Source organism: Macaca mulatta, chromosome 13 (genome assembly GCF_049350105.2).
Source record: "Macaca mulatta isolate MMU2019108-1 chromosome 13, T2T-MMU8v2.0, whole genome shotgun sequence".
In the NCBI taxonomy this organism is placed as follows: domain Eukaryota; kingdom Metazoa; phylum Chordata; class Mammalia; order Primates; family Cercopithecidae; genus Macaca; species Macaca mulatta.
The window spans coordinates 6,683,597-6,702,840 of record NC_133418.1 but is presented as its reverse complement, the minus strand read 5'-3'; the positions used below and the strand labels follow the sequence as shown (position 1 = coordinate 6,702,840).

The following is a 19,244-nucleotide window of genomic DNA, read 5'->3' as shown; positions in this document are numbered from 1 at the left end:
AATTACAATTTATTTTTTCTTTTGGTGTATCTAAGAAACCATTGCCTAATCTAAGCTGATGGAAATTTATTCTGTTCATTTAAGAGTTTTACAGTTTTACCTCTTCCGTGTAAGTCTGTGATTCATTTTAAAAATAATTTTTCAGGCCTTTATTTGCAATCTATTTTTAAAATTTTAATTGTGGTAAAATACATATAACATTTACTATCTTAGCCATTTTTAAGTGTACAGTTCAACAGAGTTGAGTGCGTTCACAATTATGCAACCAATCTCCACAACTCCCCTTTCACTCCACCACCCCTCCACCTCTCTACCCTGACAGTCACCATTCCACCTTATGTCTTTATGAACTTTACTACAGTAAGTGCCTCGTGTGGACTCATACCACATTTGTCTTTGACTGGCATATTTCACTTAGCATTATGTCCTCAAGGTTCATCCATGTTGTAGTACATATCAAAATTTCCTTCCTTTTTAAGGCCAAATAATATTCCATTGTACGTACATAGCACATTGTTTTGTTTACTCATCTGTCAGTGGACACTTCGGTTGCTTGTGCCTTTGGGTAACTGTGAATAATGCTGTGTGAATATGGGTATACAGATATCTGAGACCCTGCTTTCAGTTCTTGTGGGTATATACCCACAAGTGGAATTGCTGGAGCACATATTCTATTTTTAAATTTTTTCAGGATCAGCCGTATTGTTTTCCACAGCAGCCGTAGTAGTCTACAGTAACAGCACACAAGGATTTCAACTTTTCCACATTCTTGCCTATACTTGTTTTTTTTTTTTTTTTTTTTTTTTTTTAAACAGTGGCCATCCTAATAGGTGTGAAGTATCTCAATGTGGTTTTAATTTGCATCTCCCTAATGATTAGTGGTGAACATAATTTCATGTACTTCGAGGCCATTTGTATATCTCTTTGGAGAGATGTCTCAAGTCATTTTGAATGGGTTAAATCATTCAAATGGGTTAAATCATTTTCAGTCCCTTAAAATGGTTAAGGTGGTAGATGGGTATTAAAAAAATAGGTTGTTTGTTCTTTTGTAGTTGAGTTGAAGTTCCTTCTATATTCTAGATGTTAACCTCTTATCAGATGCATGATTTGCAAGTATTTTCTCCCATTCTGTAGGCTGCCTTTTCTTTTTTTTTTTTTTTTAATGCACGGGGGTTTTGCATTTTGGTGTAGTCTAGTTTATTTTTACTTTTGTTGCCTGTGCTTTTCGTGTCATACCCAAGTCACCGCCGACTCCAATGAAGCTGCTCCCGTGTTTTCTTCTAGGAGTTAAGAGTTTTAGCTTTTAAATTATGTCTTTGATCTATTTTGAATTAACTTTTGTATATGGTGTGAATGTCCAGCTTCATTTTTTTGCCTAAGGATAGCTGGTTTTCCCAACACCATTTGTTGAAAAGATGTTCTTTCCCCATCGAATGGTCTTGGCGTCCTGTGGAAAATCATTTGACCATATATGCCAGGGTTTATTTCTGGGCATGCTATTCTCTTTTGCACTTCTGTCTGTACGTATTTATGCCAGTGCCACATTATTTTGATTACTGTAGCTCTGTAATAATAAGCTTTGAAATCAAGAAGTATGTGACCTCCAGCTTTGTTCTTTTTCAGGATTGTTTTGGCTACTTAGGATTCCTTGAGATTCGATGTAAATCTTAGGATGGATTTTTCTATTTCCACACACAAAAAAATCAGTTGGGAATTTGATGAGGGGGGTACATTGAATCTGTAGCTCACTTTTGACAGTACTGTCATCTTAACAATATTAGGTCTTTCAATCCATGTGCACAAGATGTCTTTCCATTTATTGGAGTCCTTAATTTCTTTGCAGCAAAATTTTGTAGTTTCCAGTATACAAGACTTTTGTCTCCTTGGTTGTTTATTCCTGAGAATTTTCTTTGTGATGCTACTGTACATAGAACTGTTTCCTTAATTTCCTTTGGAGATTGTTCAAAAATGGTGGGTTTTTAACATTTAATTTTTACTGTTAAACATAACCAGTATACTGAAAAGTGAATAGGATGTTCGTATGTTAAGAACAAAGTAATCTCTCATGTAACTGGCCATCCAGATCAAGATAACATTGCCTGAACCCCCTGTAATTTTAGCCTTTTTTAGAGACCCTCTCACTAGCCCCTTTACCACACTCTGCCATTTGCCTTCTCCTTTGACCTTCTGAATTTGGCTCCTTGGGATGCATTTAGCATAACTGATTACATAGAGAGAAAAACAGTGTGGTCCAGTGCTAAAATAGGAAAGATTTCAGTTGACCACCACAAAACCACCATCTGTTCATCTGTTTATTCAACAAACTTTAGGTCCTTCACGGCAGGCATTACACTTGCTCTTGTGAATACAGAGGGGACTGACAGTGGACAGCATATGCATGATAGAGTCGTCACAGTCAACACTGAAGGAGAGGAACTTTTTCTGAAAGGGCCAACTTCATTTGTGGGGAGAAATCACCATAGAGGAAGGCAGACCTAAGACCAGCCTTACAGGAGGGGTGAGGATGCTCAGGAGAGGTCCAGATCCGAGGAGACATAGACCAGGCCTGGGGGTGCATGGATGGAAATTATGGGATGGTTCTCAAGAGATACAGGTCTCAGTGGCTGATGGGATGTGGAGGAGAAAATGACCCCAAGATCATCTATTAGAGGGAGATCAGCCAGCTTGGAGGAGGAGGGGCATGAGCACACTGTGTTTGAGATGACTGTGACACAGGCAAAGTGACAGGCACAGTGCTTGCAAGTATAGGTAATCTGGACCTTGGGGGAGAGTCTGGGATGGACCTACAAGTTTAGGCGTCACTAGCATATAAGTGACCATTTGTTCAACAGGAATGTGTAAGATTTTTCAGGAAGAACATCTTAAGTGAGAAAGTTATGGACGGAACCCAGGAGAACACCACGCCATTACTGGCAGGTGGTGAGCGACAGCAAATCTGAGAGTGAGGAGGGACGGTCAGAGACGTAGGACCACCAGGAGAGAGTCAGGCCACAGACACCAAGGGAGGGCCGGGTGGCGAGGAGGAGGAGGCAGTGAAGTGCTGTGTCTGTCTCCATCCATCTAACACAGCATCCTCCTCGGAGCCATGGGGACAGAAGTATGTTTCCTACCCTGTCTACTCAGCTTTTTCTGCTATGTGGGACAACAGAGTGTGGAAGACCTGCCTGGACTGGCTTGCAAGGCGCATGGTGCCTGGTGCAGGAAGAAGTCATGGCAAAGACACGGGCGCGGTGGAGGGATCTAGAGAGTATGGGCATTCTGAGGCTGCACCCTGGGAGCCCTGTCATAGCCTGGAGAGCCATAGCTAATAAAAACAAGACCAAGCTACTCTCCGTCTGCCTGCTGTTGGCACAGGATGGGGGTGGAATTGTACGGAGGGCGCAGCCTCAGGCTGAAGAAGCTTCCCTGGTGTACCTGGCAGGGGAGGGAGTGCCTGTGCAGGCCAGCTCACAGATCCCACTACACTGCAGAGCACGGTGAAGCCCCCACCAGTTTTCCCCACTTAAAAGTCACCATTTGGCCTCCAGACAAATCGTAGACTGATCCTGGGGCCGATGTCCACTGTGCTGGTTGGTACCCACAGTTAGCGTCAGTGAGGCATCAGGAGGTCAGTGGCGGCCAGGGCCCCTATTGGGAGCAGACAGGCTGCCAAACACAAGTTTCCATCTCTACAACCCAGCTCTCCTCTCTCTGCCAGAGGCTGCGCTGCCTGGTGTTCACAGGAATGAAAGATCTTTTTGGTCAGCATATACCTCTCAGAAAGAGATGCTATTTTGCTTTTTTTTTTTCTGTCTTCCTGATTTCAAATACTGGATTTTATCCACTGTAAATTTGATTACTTCCTACTTTTGGAAATAACCAGGGCCTCTGAGAAGAGGGCACTTTTAAAAATGTAAAAACCATCACGGATCCCGATAAGCCAGCTCCGCCCCTCTCCGGAGGCCCTCATGGGCAGCCGGGGGCCAGGTCAGGCAGCCTGAGCTGTTTTCTGCTGCCCACTCCTCTCCAACCTTCCTTGACCCCCTTGGTTCTGTCATCACTGCCATCCCTGCAGGTTCCACAGGGAGCTTGTGCTTCTGGGCCGGGGTTCCTCCTGTGCATAGCACAGCAGTGCCCTCACTACAACTTACGGAAAACCAGCTCTTAAGAGGGGCTTGTACAGAAGGACATTTTGGGGTGCAAGTGACAAGACAGTTTGTCCATCTCCAAATGCAGAGTTCTGTGAGGGCCTGCCTGCCAGGAAGAAGTGCTGGTCTTAGAAGAGCCATCCCAGGAGCACGATGGGACATGAGGCCAGTTCCTTCTGTCCATGTGTTCCCAACACCCCTACACACAGAACAGCTCTTCTCCCCCAGGCGTGAGAAAAGAGAAAGGCTGGCAGCCCTTCAGAGTGACCAGAGATCTGCTGCTCGTTACTACAACACGAGGAGCACTCAGTACTGCTGAGGACACTGTGAGAAGCCTCTATTCAAAAATGGTGCCAACCTGCGGGTTGATGCTGGTAGAGAACAGAGGGCGGTTACCCAGTAGAACAACATATAACGAAGTAACCGCCCCCCATGGCTAATCATTTCTGTTCTCGGAAAAATCACAGATCGGGAAGCTCCAACCTCCAGCTCCTCTTACCTTCCTCCAGTGCAAAGCCTCCCTGGGACAGCTCCCCTAGATCTGGGCAGCCAGACTGTGCCAAGTCATGTACTAAGCAGAGACTCAACAGGAAACCAAAGCGGGGAATGGCATGGGGAGGGAGGGCAGGAAGCAGCTCACGGTGGCTGATGTCTGGGCGTCCTGACATGTCTTCTCCTTGGCTTAACTTTAAAGAGAAGCAAAATTAGGCCTGGCCTTGAGGGATTCCCTCTGACTTTAGCATACTCGAAGCACAACACAGGACTGACACCAAGATGATTCCAGATGGAGTAATCTAAATGCAGAACTGAAACCATAAACATCCTAGAAATAAGAACAGGTAAATGCTGAAAAATCATCCTGGGACACGACAGTGAAGGTAGAAACTATTAATAATATTAAACTGAGCACGGCCCACGCACCAAGCAAGGTGCCAGTGAGCACTTTAGTCCAGCCCCTCGTCGTGGGCACGCAGCCACACCACCGTGCCCACAAGGACATGGCTGCCCCATATGTCCCACCTTCCATGGTGAAGCCAGGACTCCAATTCAGAACAAGCATCAAAATGAAAGACAGGTATATGTGACTATATAAACCATTTAAAATATTGTATAACCCCCTACCACAGACCAAAAGACAGCTGACAAATAGGTTAAAAAGTGTGCAACATATGACTGGGGTTAATACATTGTATATTACAAACAATCTATATGAAATAGGCCAACACTCCAATGAAGTCACAAAAATAGAAATACCATAAAGGTATAAAAGATGTTCAGTGTTCACAGTAATCAACGCAATGGACATTGAAACGAGGTGCACTGCTACCATCAGTGAGAATAAAGGGAAAAGGCACATGTTATTTTTGGTGGTAGCTTAAATTTCTAGGAGTCTGGTAATACTAAAAACTCCAAGAGTTAAACATTTCAATCATTCTTTAATTGTACATTTCCAGTGAGAGGAATTTTTCCAAGGGAGATAACGGGTCGTGTGTGCCTAGAAGATGGCACGGTGGTGCAAGATGCAGTCCTGGTGGCGATGAACAGGGTCACTATCAATACAAGTGGAACTGCATTTTGACAAGTCACACAACAAGGACTGGGTTACCCACGGAGGTGATGTGGTCCATGTTCACGGACGGAAAGGTAACAACAATGGCTGCCATTTACGAGCACCTGCTTCCGCGGTGCGCTGCACGTTCCTCATGAGGACGGTACCGTTGTTGTCCACACTTTGCACACGAGGACACGGAGGCTTGGAGAGGTCAAGCAGCTTGCTCAGAGTCACCAGCCAGTGAGGGGCAGAACCTGGACTGGGACCTGGTCTGGCCGCTCCCAAAGTCCTCGACCCTGTTGCCCCTCTGCTTCAGATTAGGCAGAAACAAGCTTATAAAATGGAAGTCTCCCACGGTCCCATGTTTACAAACATATGTACTCAGCACCCGAGCTCTCAACGCAATGCCCAACAACAACGGTCCCGTCACAGGCTGGTCACGTAGAACTAGTCCTCCCAATAGGATCAATCAGGCAAGACCACATTTAATATCTTGTCAGTTATTTATTATGTGTCATTCTAAAGACTAGCACATTTACAGCATACATGGCTTTGAATGACCTAAGAATATATAAAACAGTAACTGTATGTTTATATATATATATATTAATACTGCCCAAAACAAATAAATAAAGGTATCATAATGCACTAAGCTTGGCAAATACAATTGCGTAGGGACAAAACTGTATTATACAATATTTTTACATCTTTAAAGGAAACTAAAGGCAACTGTGCTCTGTAGAAGCTCTGACAGAATCCACATGACATTCCCGGTTTTCCACAGATCTCTTTTCTTTTTAAATGGGGAGGCATTGTAAGGAACACTGGATGGAATAGACGGAACCTCTATTTTATGGTAACCTGTAAAACTGCCTTCCCTGCACCTCTGAAAACTCGAAACTTCTAGAGAAGAGAGGAGCTGCTGGCCTCCAGGGCTGTGCAACACACACCCTTGCAGGTGCCGGACGCCCAGGAACGATGCCTTCAGAAAGATCCTGAAACCCGAACCTTTTCTACAGCATTTGCCAAGTCTTACAGTTTTATGGTGACCCATTACAGAAAGCGAAAATTGGGAAAATAATTCGTATAAAGGTGCCACATGCAAAACTGCTGACAGATGATCAACATCTGCTATATTCCCTTTGATAAGTGCAGATATTTAATGCTCTTCGGACAAAAAAGATCTGAAAACTATGTGAGTAATACTTGTATTTTTTAAAAGCAAGGAGATTTTTTTTTTAAAGTTCAAATGAGAAAAGATGGAACTAAAAATTTACCAATTAAATGAGATGGTGGGGAGGTGAAAGGGTAAATCAGCCATATTGAAACGAACTGTCTGTGAACAGAAACTGACACTTAAAAAGGAGACTGACACCAGCAGCAGCCACCTGAGCAGTGGGTTTGGCGGGAGGAGTTTCTCGGCCTCCTGCCTGCCACAGTGAACCCAGCTTCGAGGGAGCGGCAGAGAGCTTCATCCTTCATTAAAGTGTCCTCCACAGACATTTTCCTCCCTGCAAGCATCGGGAGACAGCAGGCTCTGCCTGCGCGCTGACTTCTGAGTAGGAGCGGGTCTGGAAGGTCATCCAGTTCCACCCCTACCTGATGCCCTCCCCCTCTGTGTTCCTGCCAAGAAGCAGTCCTCCCCGTGCCTCAGCACCCCTGGCCCAAGTCTGTTACATGTTTCTAAAGGAACCAGAAGAATCTCTAGGTTTTTAGACATAAGAATTTCTAGGAGGTTCACAAATCATTAGGATCAGCATCATTAATATGTGCCATATATATTTCTTTGACAACCTTTTCAAGAACATGTAAACATCATAAACAGAATCAATAAAACATATAAACTCCTAAGAAAAAAAGTCTGCTATGTGCAGATAAGACTCATCATCATCTTATAAAAGATGACCAGACACAATTTTCTATGAAATTCCTAAGTTTTATGGCCCATAAATCCCTTTCAAAATCTCATTTGAGGAGAATAATTTCAACTGTTTCTCAATTGTCATCTTACATAAGAATGAGAATAAGAAAGTAACAATTATTGCAAACCTAAAAATAAGACACTTTTATCAGACGTTCAAACACGATTGTACTGTCTTTTCGAAGATGAATTGGAAATCCTGCAAAAAAAAATTTTTCCGAAAATATTTAGGTTTCTACTATCTCTATGGTCATAAATTCCCCATGGGAGTGTTGACATGCCACATCTGAAGCCCTAGATTAACATCTAGAGAAGAAGGGGAGATGTGTCCTCTGGGCATGGGGAAGCCTAGGCAGGGAGCTTCAGAGAACAGGAGACAGGCTAAAGGGACCTTACTGCTGGCTTTGTGTCTCCAGCAGACTCCCTGTTCTGTAACTCATGAGGGACAGAAAAAAGAGTGGCCCCAACTGTGTGGGGTGCCTTGCAGATGTTACCTTCTAACCAAGTCTTATCTCCCGTTGATTTATCAATCTTTCTTTCAACTTCTTCAGGTGGTGGTGTAGATAGGATAATTCACTAGAACCCGTTATTCTCACTACATGAGATGGTGCTAGCTTCTTTCCCCAAATCACATTTATTGGTCTGCCTACGATCCAATTATTTAATTTATTATTTACTGTTTTACATTCAGATTTTTACAAAGTGGATTGTAATTCAATGGTCACTTTTGAGTTACTCTGTAGAAAAATAAGTGAGCAAGTAGGCGTCTGAAAAAGTCTTCTAGCATTTCGGACAAACCTAGCTTGATTCATGTAGGTAACTATTGATGAGATCTGTGTAGTTACAGCCAAAGGCTATTGAAATGGGCAGTTGTTACTGTCCACACTATTGAGCCAAACATTACCTCCTATTGATTCCAATGGGAAAAAAAAAACCCAAAAAACAAAAAACATGCTCCAGAAACTCTTTAGTGAAATGTTTCTTTTTAAAAAAAAAAAAAAAAAACCACAAAAAATAAAAACCAATCCTTCGGGTCTTCTTGAAGAATTCATATATGACACTAGAGGGTACCCACATTTATTATGTAACAGCTAATTAGAGGAAACCGTGTGTTCACGTTTCAACTTTTCCGTAAGTCCCTTCGGGAGGCCTGTAATGCTTGGGGAAAGCCTTCAGCTGCAGGGAATTAAATGCATATTTGCGACTTCCAACATTCTTCATTGTATTTTCTCTTCGACAACCCTCACTGGGGAAAAAAACAAGCACAAGAAATGACAGCAGTAAAAAAGGAAAAAAGAAAAGACTTAAACTAAGATGAAATGAACTGATTATTTTCATAACATTAAAAAAAAGATTAATTTAAATGGGTGCCGGACTCATTTACAACAAATACATACGTAAGATGGCAGGTTTCTGAACAAGGCAACTAAGAAGCACAGAGACGGACACATGCTGCATGGGGCTGTGAGTTGTGCGTTCCTAAAAGCAGCACTGTAGCTAAGTGGAAGCAAACGTTTTCCAAGTGAATGGCTTCATGTAGCTCATGTCTGAGTCATCTGGGGTTCTACCATAACTTGTGGTTCCAAGATTCTCTTACACAGCAAATGAAGTGGAAAGAGAAATACTACTACTCTTACTAAAGTTGCACTTCAGAGCTTTAAAGAGCTGCACTTTTCTATATTAGCAAGAGCTGCAGTCACATCGAATTCAAAATGCGGACTTTCTTTGCAGAATTCAACAGGTAGCAAAGCCAGCTGGCTAGGGAGGCTGTTCTGGTCTGCTGTCTCCCGGAGGACAGTTGTTCTGGGTGCCAGGTAATCCAGTGGGTTCATGCACTGTCTGCAGAGCAGCCTGGCAATCAGGGCTGGAATGTTATGAGGGAGGGATCTCACCGAGTTCTGGTAGCAGCCAGTCACCCTTCCACAGGTGGGCTGCCCCCACGTATTCCCTCTTGCACAGGTGCCACTGAGCCAGTGAGAGCCCACAGGTACCCTTCCCTAGAGAACTCACTACCAGCATCATCCCCAGCTGCATTTGATGGAGGGTTGCCATGGCAATCCAGGGGACAAAAACAAACATTGCGTGAGGTGGCCTCACCTGCTCAGTGAGCGCATCCGGGGAGTTCTCTGGGAAATGTTCAGGTGTAGACATAAAACTAACTGGCAAAAGCGATTTTAAACATAAATGACTTCCCACAGCACAGTATAACTTCATAGCTTTATACTGTTCTAAGACTAGCAGTGAAATCAACTAGTTATCAAATTTAGTACAAAATTCCCCTTATGAGATGTAAAATTTGCAGTTACCAAGAAACAGTGATTTTTTTAAAAAACTTCAAATTGTGTGAAGACCATTATGTCATGCATTTAAAAAAAAACATTAGTGGCAATTGCTCAAGCCTTTTAAAGTGAAAATGACAGTCTCATTATCAAGAACATGTAAAATACTTTTGGTAAGACAGTAATTTTTATTCAAAAGCTAAGCTCCGATAGTTTAGAAAAGTATCCACCTGGTTGTTATAACTAATTTGGTAACTTGGATATGCTTTCTTGTCACAGAGCCTCAAGGTCTCAGCTAGATGTGTGTCATCTGAGCTGAACACCTAGGCCACAGGAGCAGGCCCCCTGGAGCAAGGAACAATCATGTTTGCCTAACATTCATTCAGTAATCAAAAACGTACTTCCACTTAAAGCAGAAGCTATAGGTTCTTATATACAGTTAATCTCCTTTAATCTTTGGAAACTCTTACATTAATGAACTACTTCAGATATGGCTTCTCCATTTATATAGAAACGTACAAACTGCTTAAAAACCACCTATCACTAGTAAACACTAAACTGCCGTGAGGCGCGAGGCAGAATAATTTGTGAACTTTGACGTTATCTTTTATTTACATGCTAAAGGAGCTAGTGCCTAGTTTAGCTGGCTGAACACATCAGACGTGAAATTATAATAAAGATTATACTTTCATTTCAATGTAGTTTTCAAATCAAATTGTATTTACTTTCCCCCAGATGTCTGAATTTGCAAAATCCGGCTGATGTGGCTGATCTACAAGCCGACAGTCATTCCGCCACCTGCCTGTGCGGATGAGCTGGCAAGAGGGCCCGGGGCGAGGTGTGTAGAGGTGGCGAGGGCAGCCTGTGCTAACTGGGGCTTCCTGCTGCAGAGGCCAAGCTGCTGCCCTAAGGCAGGACACCTCCACTGATTACATTGGCTGCATACTTTTTAGGAATCAATGGTACATGTTGAGGTGGTCTTAGATAGATTTTAGCAAGAGGGACTTAATTATTTCAAAGCTCCACGATTATTTTATTATATCAACAAATTATTTCTTTCCAAGGGCATCCATTTTTGAAATGAAAATTAAAATGGACACCCCATATGACAGGTAATTTTAGGGAATCCTCTATTTTCCGGTTCCAGTGGGGTCTTCTACTTGAGAACTCATCTGCAGTCATCAGGATCTTAGTGATTCTATGGCCAAGCATGGCGTGGCTGCTACACCTGCCACTTTGTGGGGGAACAGGCCATCGTGTTAAAATCTCTGCTGGAACCAAGCCATAGGTGTAAATGGTGACTGTCACCTTAGTTGAAAAAACTTACACAACAATTTTATAAGACCAACCAAAGAGAGCCACTCCTGATCATGGTTTCCCTGGACACCAGGAGCTGGTTGACATTGACAGTGCCTCAGCACTACTACTGTATAAGCAACTAAAAACCATCACTAAATGTCAGTGACCCCTTTCTTGAATCATCTCCCCATCTTTGTTTCATCCTATTTCTCACTAAAGCAAGTAAGATTTTGAATATGTATTTGGCCTGATTTCATGAGTTAAAAGGCCTTAGTGACATTAAAATTCAGCATAAAGGGAGAGCAACGGAGTTTCTTTTCTCAAATACTTTAAGTTGTAAAAAGCCAACACCAGCCCACTGCCTACGCTAATCTCATGGTGTCCTTCTGGTAGCTCTCCAAGCGCACAGGCGGCATACTGATGTTCACCCAGCCCCTGGTGGAGAGAAACCAAGAACCTTATCTCGCTCCCTTTGGTCTCATTTCTCTCAGCCCAAGGGCCAAGCCCACATGGGCGAAAAGGTGTGGTGACAATCAAGGATCAGGCCGTGGTGTCCTTGAGGCCCCCTGGGAGGGGCTCCTCGGCCTGGGCACAGCTTCTCTGTGCTGTGGGGCAGGGGCCTGGGAGGGGCCCCTAGAGGATGCCACAGAAGCATCCCTGAACCCTGGGAGAGGGAGGGGTGCTGTCTGCAGTCAGAGGGCCCCCTCTGTGCATGGGCTCTGCCCTGCCACTAGCCCTGCTGTGGAGGTGGGAGTGCGCGTGAGTCACCACTGCAGGCACTGGAACCACATTACCAGGAGCAGGACCAGGAAGCTGTGAAATGGGACCTGGAGGAGGCTGTGGACTCTGTTTCTTGCTTTCAAATAATGCAAACAAGATGGTCTCAGGTGAAGTGCACGGCTCAATGTGAAAGAGGGAAAGAGGCAAACATGCCTTTCAAATAATCACAGGCTGGACAGGACGCTGCCCAGGGACTGCTGTCATGCTACCAGAGCTTACACCACCCAGGAGCTGGCGTTTGGTGAGAGACTCCCTACTGAAGGCTGCCAGGAGCTACGCCACAACAGCCACCTCATTTATTTTAGAAGAGACAAGTGAACACGCTGCACTTGGAGAAGCGTGGATTCACTTACGGGGTGACACACAGGGGACACCTGCCCTGGGGAGCCTGCAGTGCTCAGGATGGTCTTACGCTTTAGAATGTAAAGTGTCGAGTCTAGCATTTGCCATTCATTGCTAACCGCTTCTATGACTCCTAGGACCCAGACTCTGAGCTGAGACCGAATGAGAGAAAGCCCGGGGTAAGGTCTGGGAGTCCTGGAGAGAGGACTTTTGTGGTCGACTGGATTTCTGGGCATGCGTGGGTGTCAAGTTTCTGGAAAAGCAAACTTCTCTAAATTCATTCCCATTTTTCTGGCCTGGTTAAAGAAAATTGTCTTCATCAACTACAGTGTATGGGGAACTAGCTGGAGATAGGAAGTGGGGGCACAACGTAATATGAACTGGAAAACAGAGAAGCCGCTGCCTGTCCTGCACAGGGTGTGGGGAGTTCTTCCTGATCTATTTGGTCACCTTTACAGGTGTACAGTTACCCTCTGCCCCACATGGGTGTTAAGGTTACACGTCATCGCGTTGCAGGGAATGCCGCGTGAGGACTGAGGGGCACCGGCAGAAACCAGAGCGCCTGCCGCTCTCACGGCTCCATCCACCGCAACTGCCCACAAGTCAGGGATCTTTTTTTTTGGCAATTTTTCTTTGATTTGATTTGATTATCAATCATATTTGATTAGTAAGAGAGAAAAGATGTTGGAACTTTAATCTGCAATTAAAGATATCATTTTTAAATGAAAAATACTGCTTTAAAATAAATAAAAGTATATAACTTTAACAGCCTTTGGTGACTATATGCATTAATTCCTCGAACCAGCTGAATGATCCTTACATGGTGAAGAGTAAATCTAATGTCATATGCAGTAGGTGCTCTTTCTGTGTCTGGCGTATGCAGTAGGTGCTCTTTCTGTGTCTGGTGTATGCAGTGGGTGATCTTTCTGTGTCTGGCGTATGCAGTACGTGATCTTTCTGTGTCTGGCGTATGTAGTGGGTGATCTTTCTATCTGGCGTATGCAGTAGGTGCTCTTTCTGTGTCTGGCGTATGTAGTGGGTGATCTTTCTGTCTGGCGTATGCAGTAGGTGCTCTTTCTGTGTCTGGCGTATGTAGTGGGTGATCTTTCTATCTGGCGTATGCAGTAGGTGCTCTTTCTGTGTCTGGCGTATGTAGTGGGTGCTCTTTCTGTGTCTGGCATATGCAGTAGGTGATCTTTCTGTGGCGTATGCAGTAGGTGCTCTTTCTGTGTCTGGCGTATGCAGTGGCTGATCTTTCTGTGTCTGGCGTATGCAGTAGGTGCTCTTTCTGTGTCTGGCGTATGCAGTAGGTGATCTTTCTGTGTCTGACTGTGCCTGGCTCTTGCTACAGTGTACTACTGTATTCACAGCTTTGTGTCATCCTTAATTGGAAATAATAAACATAAGCAAGGAAATGGTAGGACTCTGCAAACTGTTTGCGACTGTAATTCAGGGACTACGCTTGGAAATGAAAGCAGAAAGTACATGTCCTATTAGATAGGTTTTTCTAGATGGGCCGGTTATAAAGCATCTGTCTTTTTCTTTTTGTTTGTCATTGAAAGGAAAGGAAGGGTTAGCAGTCCACTTAAAGAATAGTATCAAATATACAAATTCTCTTCAAACAGAACTAGTTTCTCTTGGAAACAGGGCACATGAGAGGTACAGGTGACAGATAGTTGTACATCAGAAGGTAGAGACGTGGCACAAGGAATTCCAGGCCAGCTAAACAGTGCAGTGACAGGGTACCGTAAGAACATGTTACAAGCACTGAAGATGCTACAGGAGCTAAACAAACAAGTCTTCTTGGTGAAATAATTTGGCAGATATTTACAGTTCAGAAGAACAAAACGTCAAAATGTAAGGCATGAAATATTTCTTGGCAGACCACGCTTTGACACATTCCTTCTGTCCAGTTAGGTACACGGTGGCTGGACATGTTCTGGCACTTTTGTTTTTCTTGTGACTTATTAATTTTTCAGAATGATACTCATTTGCAACGCAATTTGGTCACCAGGTATGCTATGCTCAGAAAGAGCCACACAATCAGTAAATTGGGGCTCAGAGCCAATAAAGGAATGGAACAGAGGAGGCTGGGGTCTAGCCTTAAGTCTCGGATGGGCACCAGGCCGCTCAAGTTCTTCTGGGTGACTACCTCCCGTGTTCCAATGCTGTGAAAAGGAAAAAGTTTGGGAGAAAGAAAAACGAAAAATGAAAGAAAATAAAGAAAGAAAGAAGACACATGCGATGGGTTTTATCAAAAAGGATGGGATAAAGAAGAGAACCAAAAGATAAGGTTAAACAAAAATGAAATGAAGTCACAAGAGAAAGAAAAGATGGAATGCAGAAACGGGTATGAGAGGAAGACCAAAACAAAACCAGCACAGTTACAGGAAAAAAAAAGGAGAGAAAGAGAAGTGAAAATAAGAAAAAATACTGCAATCTACTGAAAATAAACACATGTAGGTTGAACGAATGGTTTTCCATGTTCACTCTCTCGGCTGGCCAAGCCCAACTCCATGCCGCCCGGCCATGCTCCCACATGCTGCACACACAGGGACTTCTGAGAAGCAAGCTGAACATGAAGAACCATTGGGGGTTTGACCTTCTCACAGATGCCTGAGCAGGGGGTGGTACAAAGGATTTGGCCAAAGCTGCCTCTTGATCAACCACGCAAACGAAAACCATTTACCTCAGGTACCAACCAACCAAGCGCAGAGCCCCCGCCAGCCCCGCCTCGGGTTCCAGGCTCAGCCGTGCAGGCACGAGCGAACTGCTGTTTCCATCTTTGCAAGTTAGGGTTCTACAAGCATCCCCAAGGGTGGAATCCAGCCAATACCACACTGGAAATTTGGGGCTTCTCTCCCCTTTTGGTGCTACAGAAGAACTGCACTGAGGTGAGATGGTACCTAGCACCACACGACTCTGGGAGCACATTTATGTCTGCCAAGTGGCAGCAGTGACACAGAATCAGAGGCCTGAGGACACAGCAGGCAGCTTGTGAAGGCTCCACTGGGAGATGGGGCGGCAGGAGGCCCAGGGTTCCTCTTCACACAGGGCCCTCCCCAGCTCTCCCAGAGGAGCCCAAAGGCCCCGTGGCCCTGCTGGAATGTGCCGTTCTGCGAGGGCGCGATTCCCAAGCCGCGGAACACTGGCCCGCTGCCACACTCCCTGCCAGGACAGGCTGGTGGGGGGCCCTGTGGCTACCCTCAGGAAGGCCTACTTCGAGGGCGTCAGCCCCAGGACTGGGGGCAGGGGCGCCCCAGTGGCCAAATGTGTGACTCTCTTCCCAACTCCATGTTCAGTGGTGCCACATTGGGAGCCTGAAACGGGCCCTGGCAGAAGCATTTATGCCACAGAAATGGCCAACATGACAGATCAGGGCTCTTGGGGAGAGGGCTGGTGGCTGAACATTGACAGCACAGCCCTGGCCACCAGTCACCCTGGGCCTCCAGGAGAAAAGCCTGGGTGCCACCTTGGCCCCCACCGCCTCCACCCCACCTGCATGCTCTACTCTTCCGTCTGATAAGATGCAAGCCAGAAAGCCATGAACCAAAACGTCCCCGTCCACCCACGGGCAGGGTGGAAGTTTACGCTGCCTTCTGGGGCTCTCCGCTAAACTGCAGGTCCTCGGCACCCCAGCGGCCAGAGCTGCTAGCTTGTGACCCAGCCACCTCGGCTTGCAGCCGTCTGAACAGGTACATGTCTTCCCCTCATGGGATTGTACCAAAGACAGAAGTCCCCTTAAAACCAATGCTTGTGACAAGAGCCTCAGACCTGCAAGGGTCGGCTCAAGGTGGCAGCGAGCCGTGTCCCCAGGGCTGGTGTGAGAATTCCGGGGCAGGCACAGGTAAAGTAAGATGCGGCTTTGTTTTGTTTTTATAACTTCTTAAAAAACTATTAAGAGTAATACATGTTCACTGTAGAGATTTCAGAAAACCAATAAATAAGCAAGTTAAGAAGACATCCATGATTGGAGGCAGGGGGGTGCTGAGAGAGGAAGAGGGCGAGGTAGAGGGAATGCTGCCTGTTCCCCAGGAGGAAGGGCCTTCCTTCCCTTTGCCAGGCCCCAGGGCCCTTACCGCTAACGCGGAGAAACAACAGCCCTTACAGCTTCAGAAGCCTCACGAGAGTGACAGGACAGATAGCGCCCGGCACGGGTAGTGTCCTGTGCACTCTGGGACACCGGGCACGAGAGCGGCTACTGTGGGGACCATTTGATGATCTGTACTAAAATTATGCAAAAGCCTTACAAACATGTATACTTTTTAACCTAAGGCAATGTGGCTAGGAGAATGTATAATGATATTCACTGTGCCTTTGATTAAAATGCTGGAAAACCATATACAGCTTTTAAATATTAAACGACAGCAAATTGGATAAATTATAGTGTGTGGAAAGTGGCTGGGTGTGCTGGCTCACAACTGTAATCCCAGCACTATGGGAGGCCAAGGTGGATGGATCACCTGAGGTCAGGAATTTGAGAACAGCCTGGCCAACATGGCGAAACCCCATCTCTACTAAAAATACAAAAAATTAGCCAGGTGTGGTGGCTGGTGCCTGTAATCCCAGCTACTCAGGAGGCTGAGGCAGGAGAATTGCTTAAAATCTGGAGGCAGAGGATGCAGTGAGCCAAGATTGCATCGCTGCACTCCAGCCTGGGTGACAAAGCAAGATTCCACCTCAAAAAAAAAAAAGAGAGAGAGAAGGTCTACATTTATTAACCTAAAAAATGCTCACAAGACTGTTAACTGCAAATATAATTACACTTGTTTGTGCATGTGGGTGTTTCTGCTTGGTGTAATGCAGGGACTGGTTAGCCCCCGTGTACGTCCTCACACCCAGATGCAGGCACACACGTCTCTTATCTCAGAATCTATCCAAATGTCAGCAGCGCTACCTGTTCACAGTACGAAACCGGGGGATTCTTTGTGGGGAGGGTTCTGAAGAACTAGTGTGGGTGTTTATCTGTATTTTCTAATTTTCCTACAAGGATTTTCAATTCCTTATGTGATTAAAAGTTATAAAAAGTGCTTTGTGCACTGTGCATCCTAACAGTTGTAACTGTAGCAGCTGTCCTGAGCATACAACCCAAGTAGGCTGGGGCAGGCGGACAGGGCCCTTGCGGGTCTGGGCTCAGTGGCAGGCCAGCCATCGCACTGTGGCTCTCCCTGGGGCCACTTTGTCACTGGTCTCCTGGGGTCTCTGTTCAGAGGTGGTCAGAATGAATGGTTTTTGCTGAACTTGTTTGAGAGCCCAAGAACTGAGTAGAGGTCTCCGCGTGGACTGTGTGCCTAACTTGGGGCGCCGGCTCCTGACTCGCCCTGATCCTGCTCCTTGCTGCCACCACCACAGGGATCCCTGTCCGCTTCGTTCTCCTTTCTTTACTGGCGGAGGTCTGCAGCTCACCAGAACGTCCCCTCCCACCCCCGTGCAGCTAATGGGCACAGGCGCAGCCGCCGTCCCTCAGCACCAGGGTCACACTGGACATCAGGCCTGAAGGGCACCGAGGCTCCTGGGGAGCAGACCAGGGAATTAAAATTTTAAAAAGGCGCCCCGGAGCAGGGGTCTTTGAGTCTCCACTGCTTCCCTGAGCCTGGGCAGAGGGATGGCGAGCTTTCACAGAGAGGTTGGGATGAACTTGGAAAGACAACACAGGACAAAACGATTCCATTTCTACAAAATGCGCTTATCAAGAGGCAGGGACTCGCGCGCTGCTTTTGTGCATTGTTGTGAGAAGGTCAAATGGCAGAAACATACAGAAAGGATAAGAGAATTGAACACTTTAAATAATTTGGTGAGAGGACAAATGATACAGAACATTTAGTAGAAGTGACCGTTGGAAACGAGACTTTAACAGCATTGGTGACTACATCGAAGGAGACGGGAAACCAGGTTTCTTATCCTTTCTTTTGGTATGTGAGGTAGGGGGCTGCCCAGCAGTGCTTGAAACAAGGCATCGATCAACAGGAGACACTTTTAGTTCCGGGTTTCATTCTGCAAACACGCCTGCTGCCTCAGAATCAGAACATCATTAGGGTGAGGTCGCCAGGGCACACGGACAGCTCTCATGATAAAACACTCATGTGACACTTGGCTCGTGAGAGCCAACTGTGTTGACTGCTAGAGAAGCAGCGGAGCAGACCGGTGCAACCTGCAGACGCGTTGCTTCGCTCGAGTTTGGAAATGTGCGGATATCAATATGTACACGACGACAACAGCAGATGCCTGCTGAGAAAGCACTGGCCTGAAGTCACACCCACGGCCAGGCAGGTAGCCAGCAGGGCACTGCACGTCACGGCTGCATCCCAGCTTCCCGTTTAGCTGCCTGACCCCTGGCTGGCCCACCAGTCTACCGGTTTTCCGGGCAGTCCTGCTCAGAAAGTCCTGCTAGCTCTTTCCCCTCACCTTTCCTTACAAGAGCACCCTGTCTGAATTTGATTGTGCCAATAGTTTGACTGGTTTGTCAAACTCAAGTGTGACGGCTGGAGTCAAGGGGCTCATGCAGGGTAGGCCCCGCGGGCAGGAGCAGGGCACCAGCTCATCTGCAGTTTACACGGGCCGGGGCAGGCGGGGCGCACGGCCTGGCTGCAGCACTCACCTGCGCATGCACTCCAGGGCCTGGGTGAAGACCTGCGGGGCCATGCCATGCTCGTGCTGCAGGATCAGGCACTGCTCCAGCGTCACCGACATGGCTGTACGGTCCTTCGCGCTCTTGCAGCTGGTGAACCGGACCCCATTGAGGCGACGGCAGATCTGCCAACAGAAACATGGGCCGTGCTTAGGAGGCGAGGCTCCGCAGAAAGGCAGCACCTTTCACACCCAAGAGAGGCTCCCAAGCAGCCCAGCAAGGGCAGGGACAGAAACTCAGCACCCAGGCCTGGCCAGATGCTCCCATTCTGTTCCCCAACTCCACGCCCTGCCAG

The 19,244-nt window shown here is 46.2% G+C and overlaps 1 protein-coding gene and 1 long non-coding RNA gene across 50 annotated transcripts in view; one reads left to right on the top strand and one right to left on the bottom strand.

Annotated features, from left to right (window-relative positions):
• Nucleotides 1-19,244, bottom strand: part of INPP4A (inositol polyphosphate-4-phosphatase type I A) — a 164,154-nt gene that overhangs the window by 7,514 nt on the left and 137,396 nt on the right. For 15 of the 49 annotated variants that reach the window (XM_028831535.2, XM_077958512.1, XM_028831542.2 and 12 more), the window contains 2 exons: nucleotides 18,920-19,074; nucleotides 5,565-8,867 (listed from right to left, as the gene is read on the bottom strand). In XM_028831535.2, the coding sequence (XP_028687368.2) occupies nucleotides 8,735-8,867; nucleotides 18,920-19,074 (288 nt within the window). In that variant the 3' untranslated portion in view covers nucleotides 5,565-8,734. Of the gene's footprint in view, nucleotides 1-5,564; nucleotides 8,868-13,857; nucleotides 14,490-18,033; nucleotides 18,331-18,919; nucleotides 19,075-19,244 lie in introns of those variants that run through there. The other 34 variants (XM_028831532.2, XM_028831537.2, XM_028831541.2 and 31 more) reach the window with 5 other exon arrangements.
• On the top strand, nucleotides 12,931-16,907 carry LOC144333673 (uncharacterized). Its single transcript, XR_013402593.1, has 2 exons — nucleotides 12,931-13,389; nucleotides 13,450-16,907. It is a non-coding gene; the product is annotated as an uncharacterized LOC144333673 (long non-coding RNA).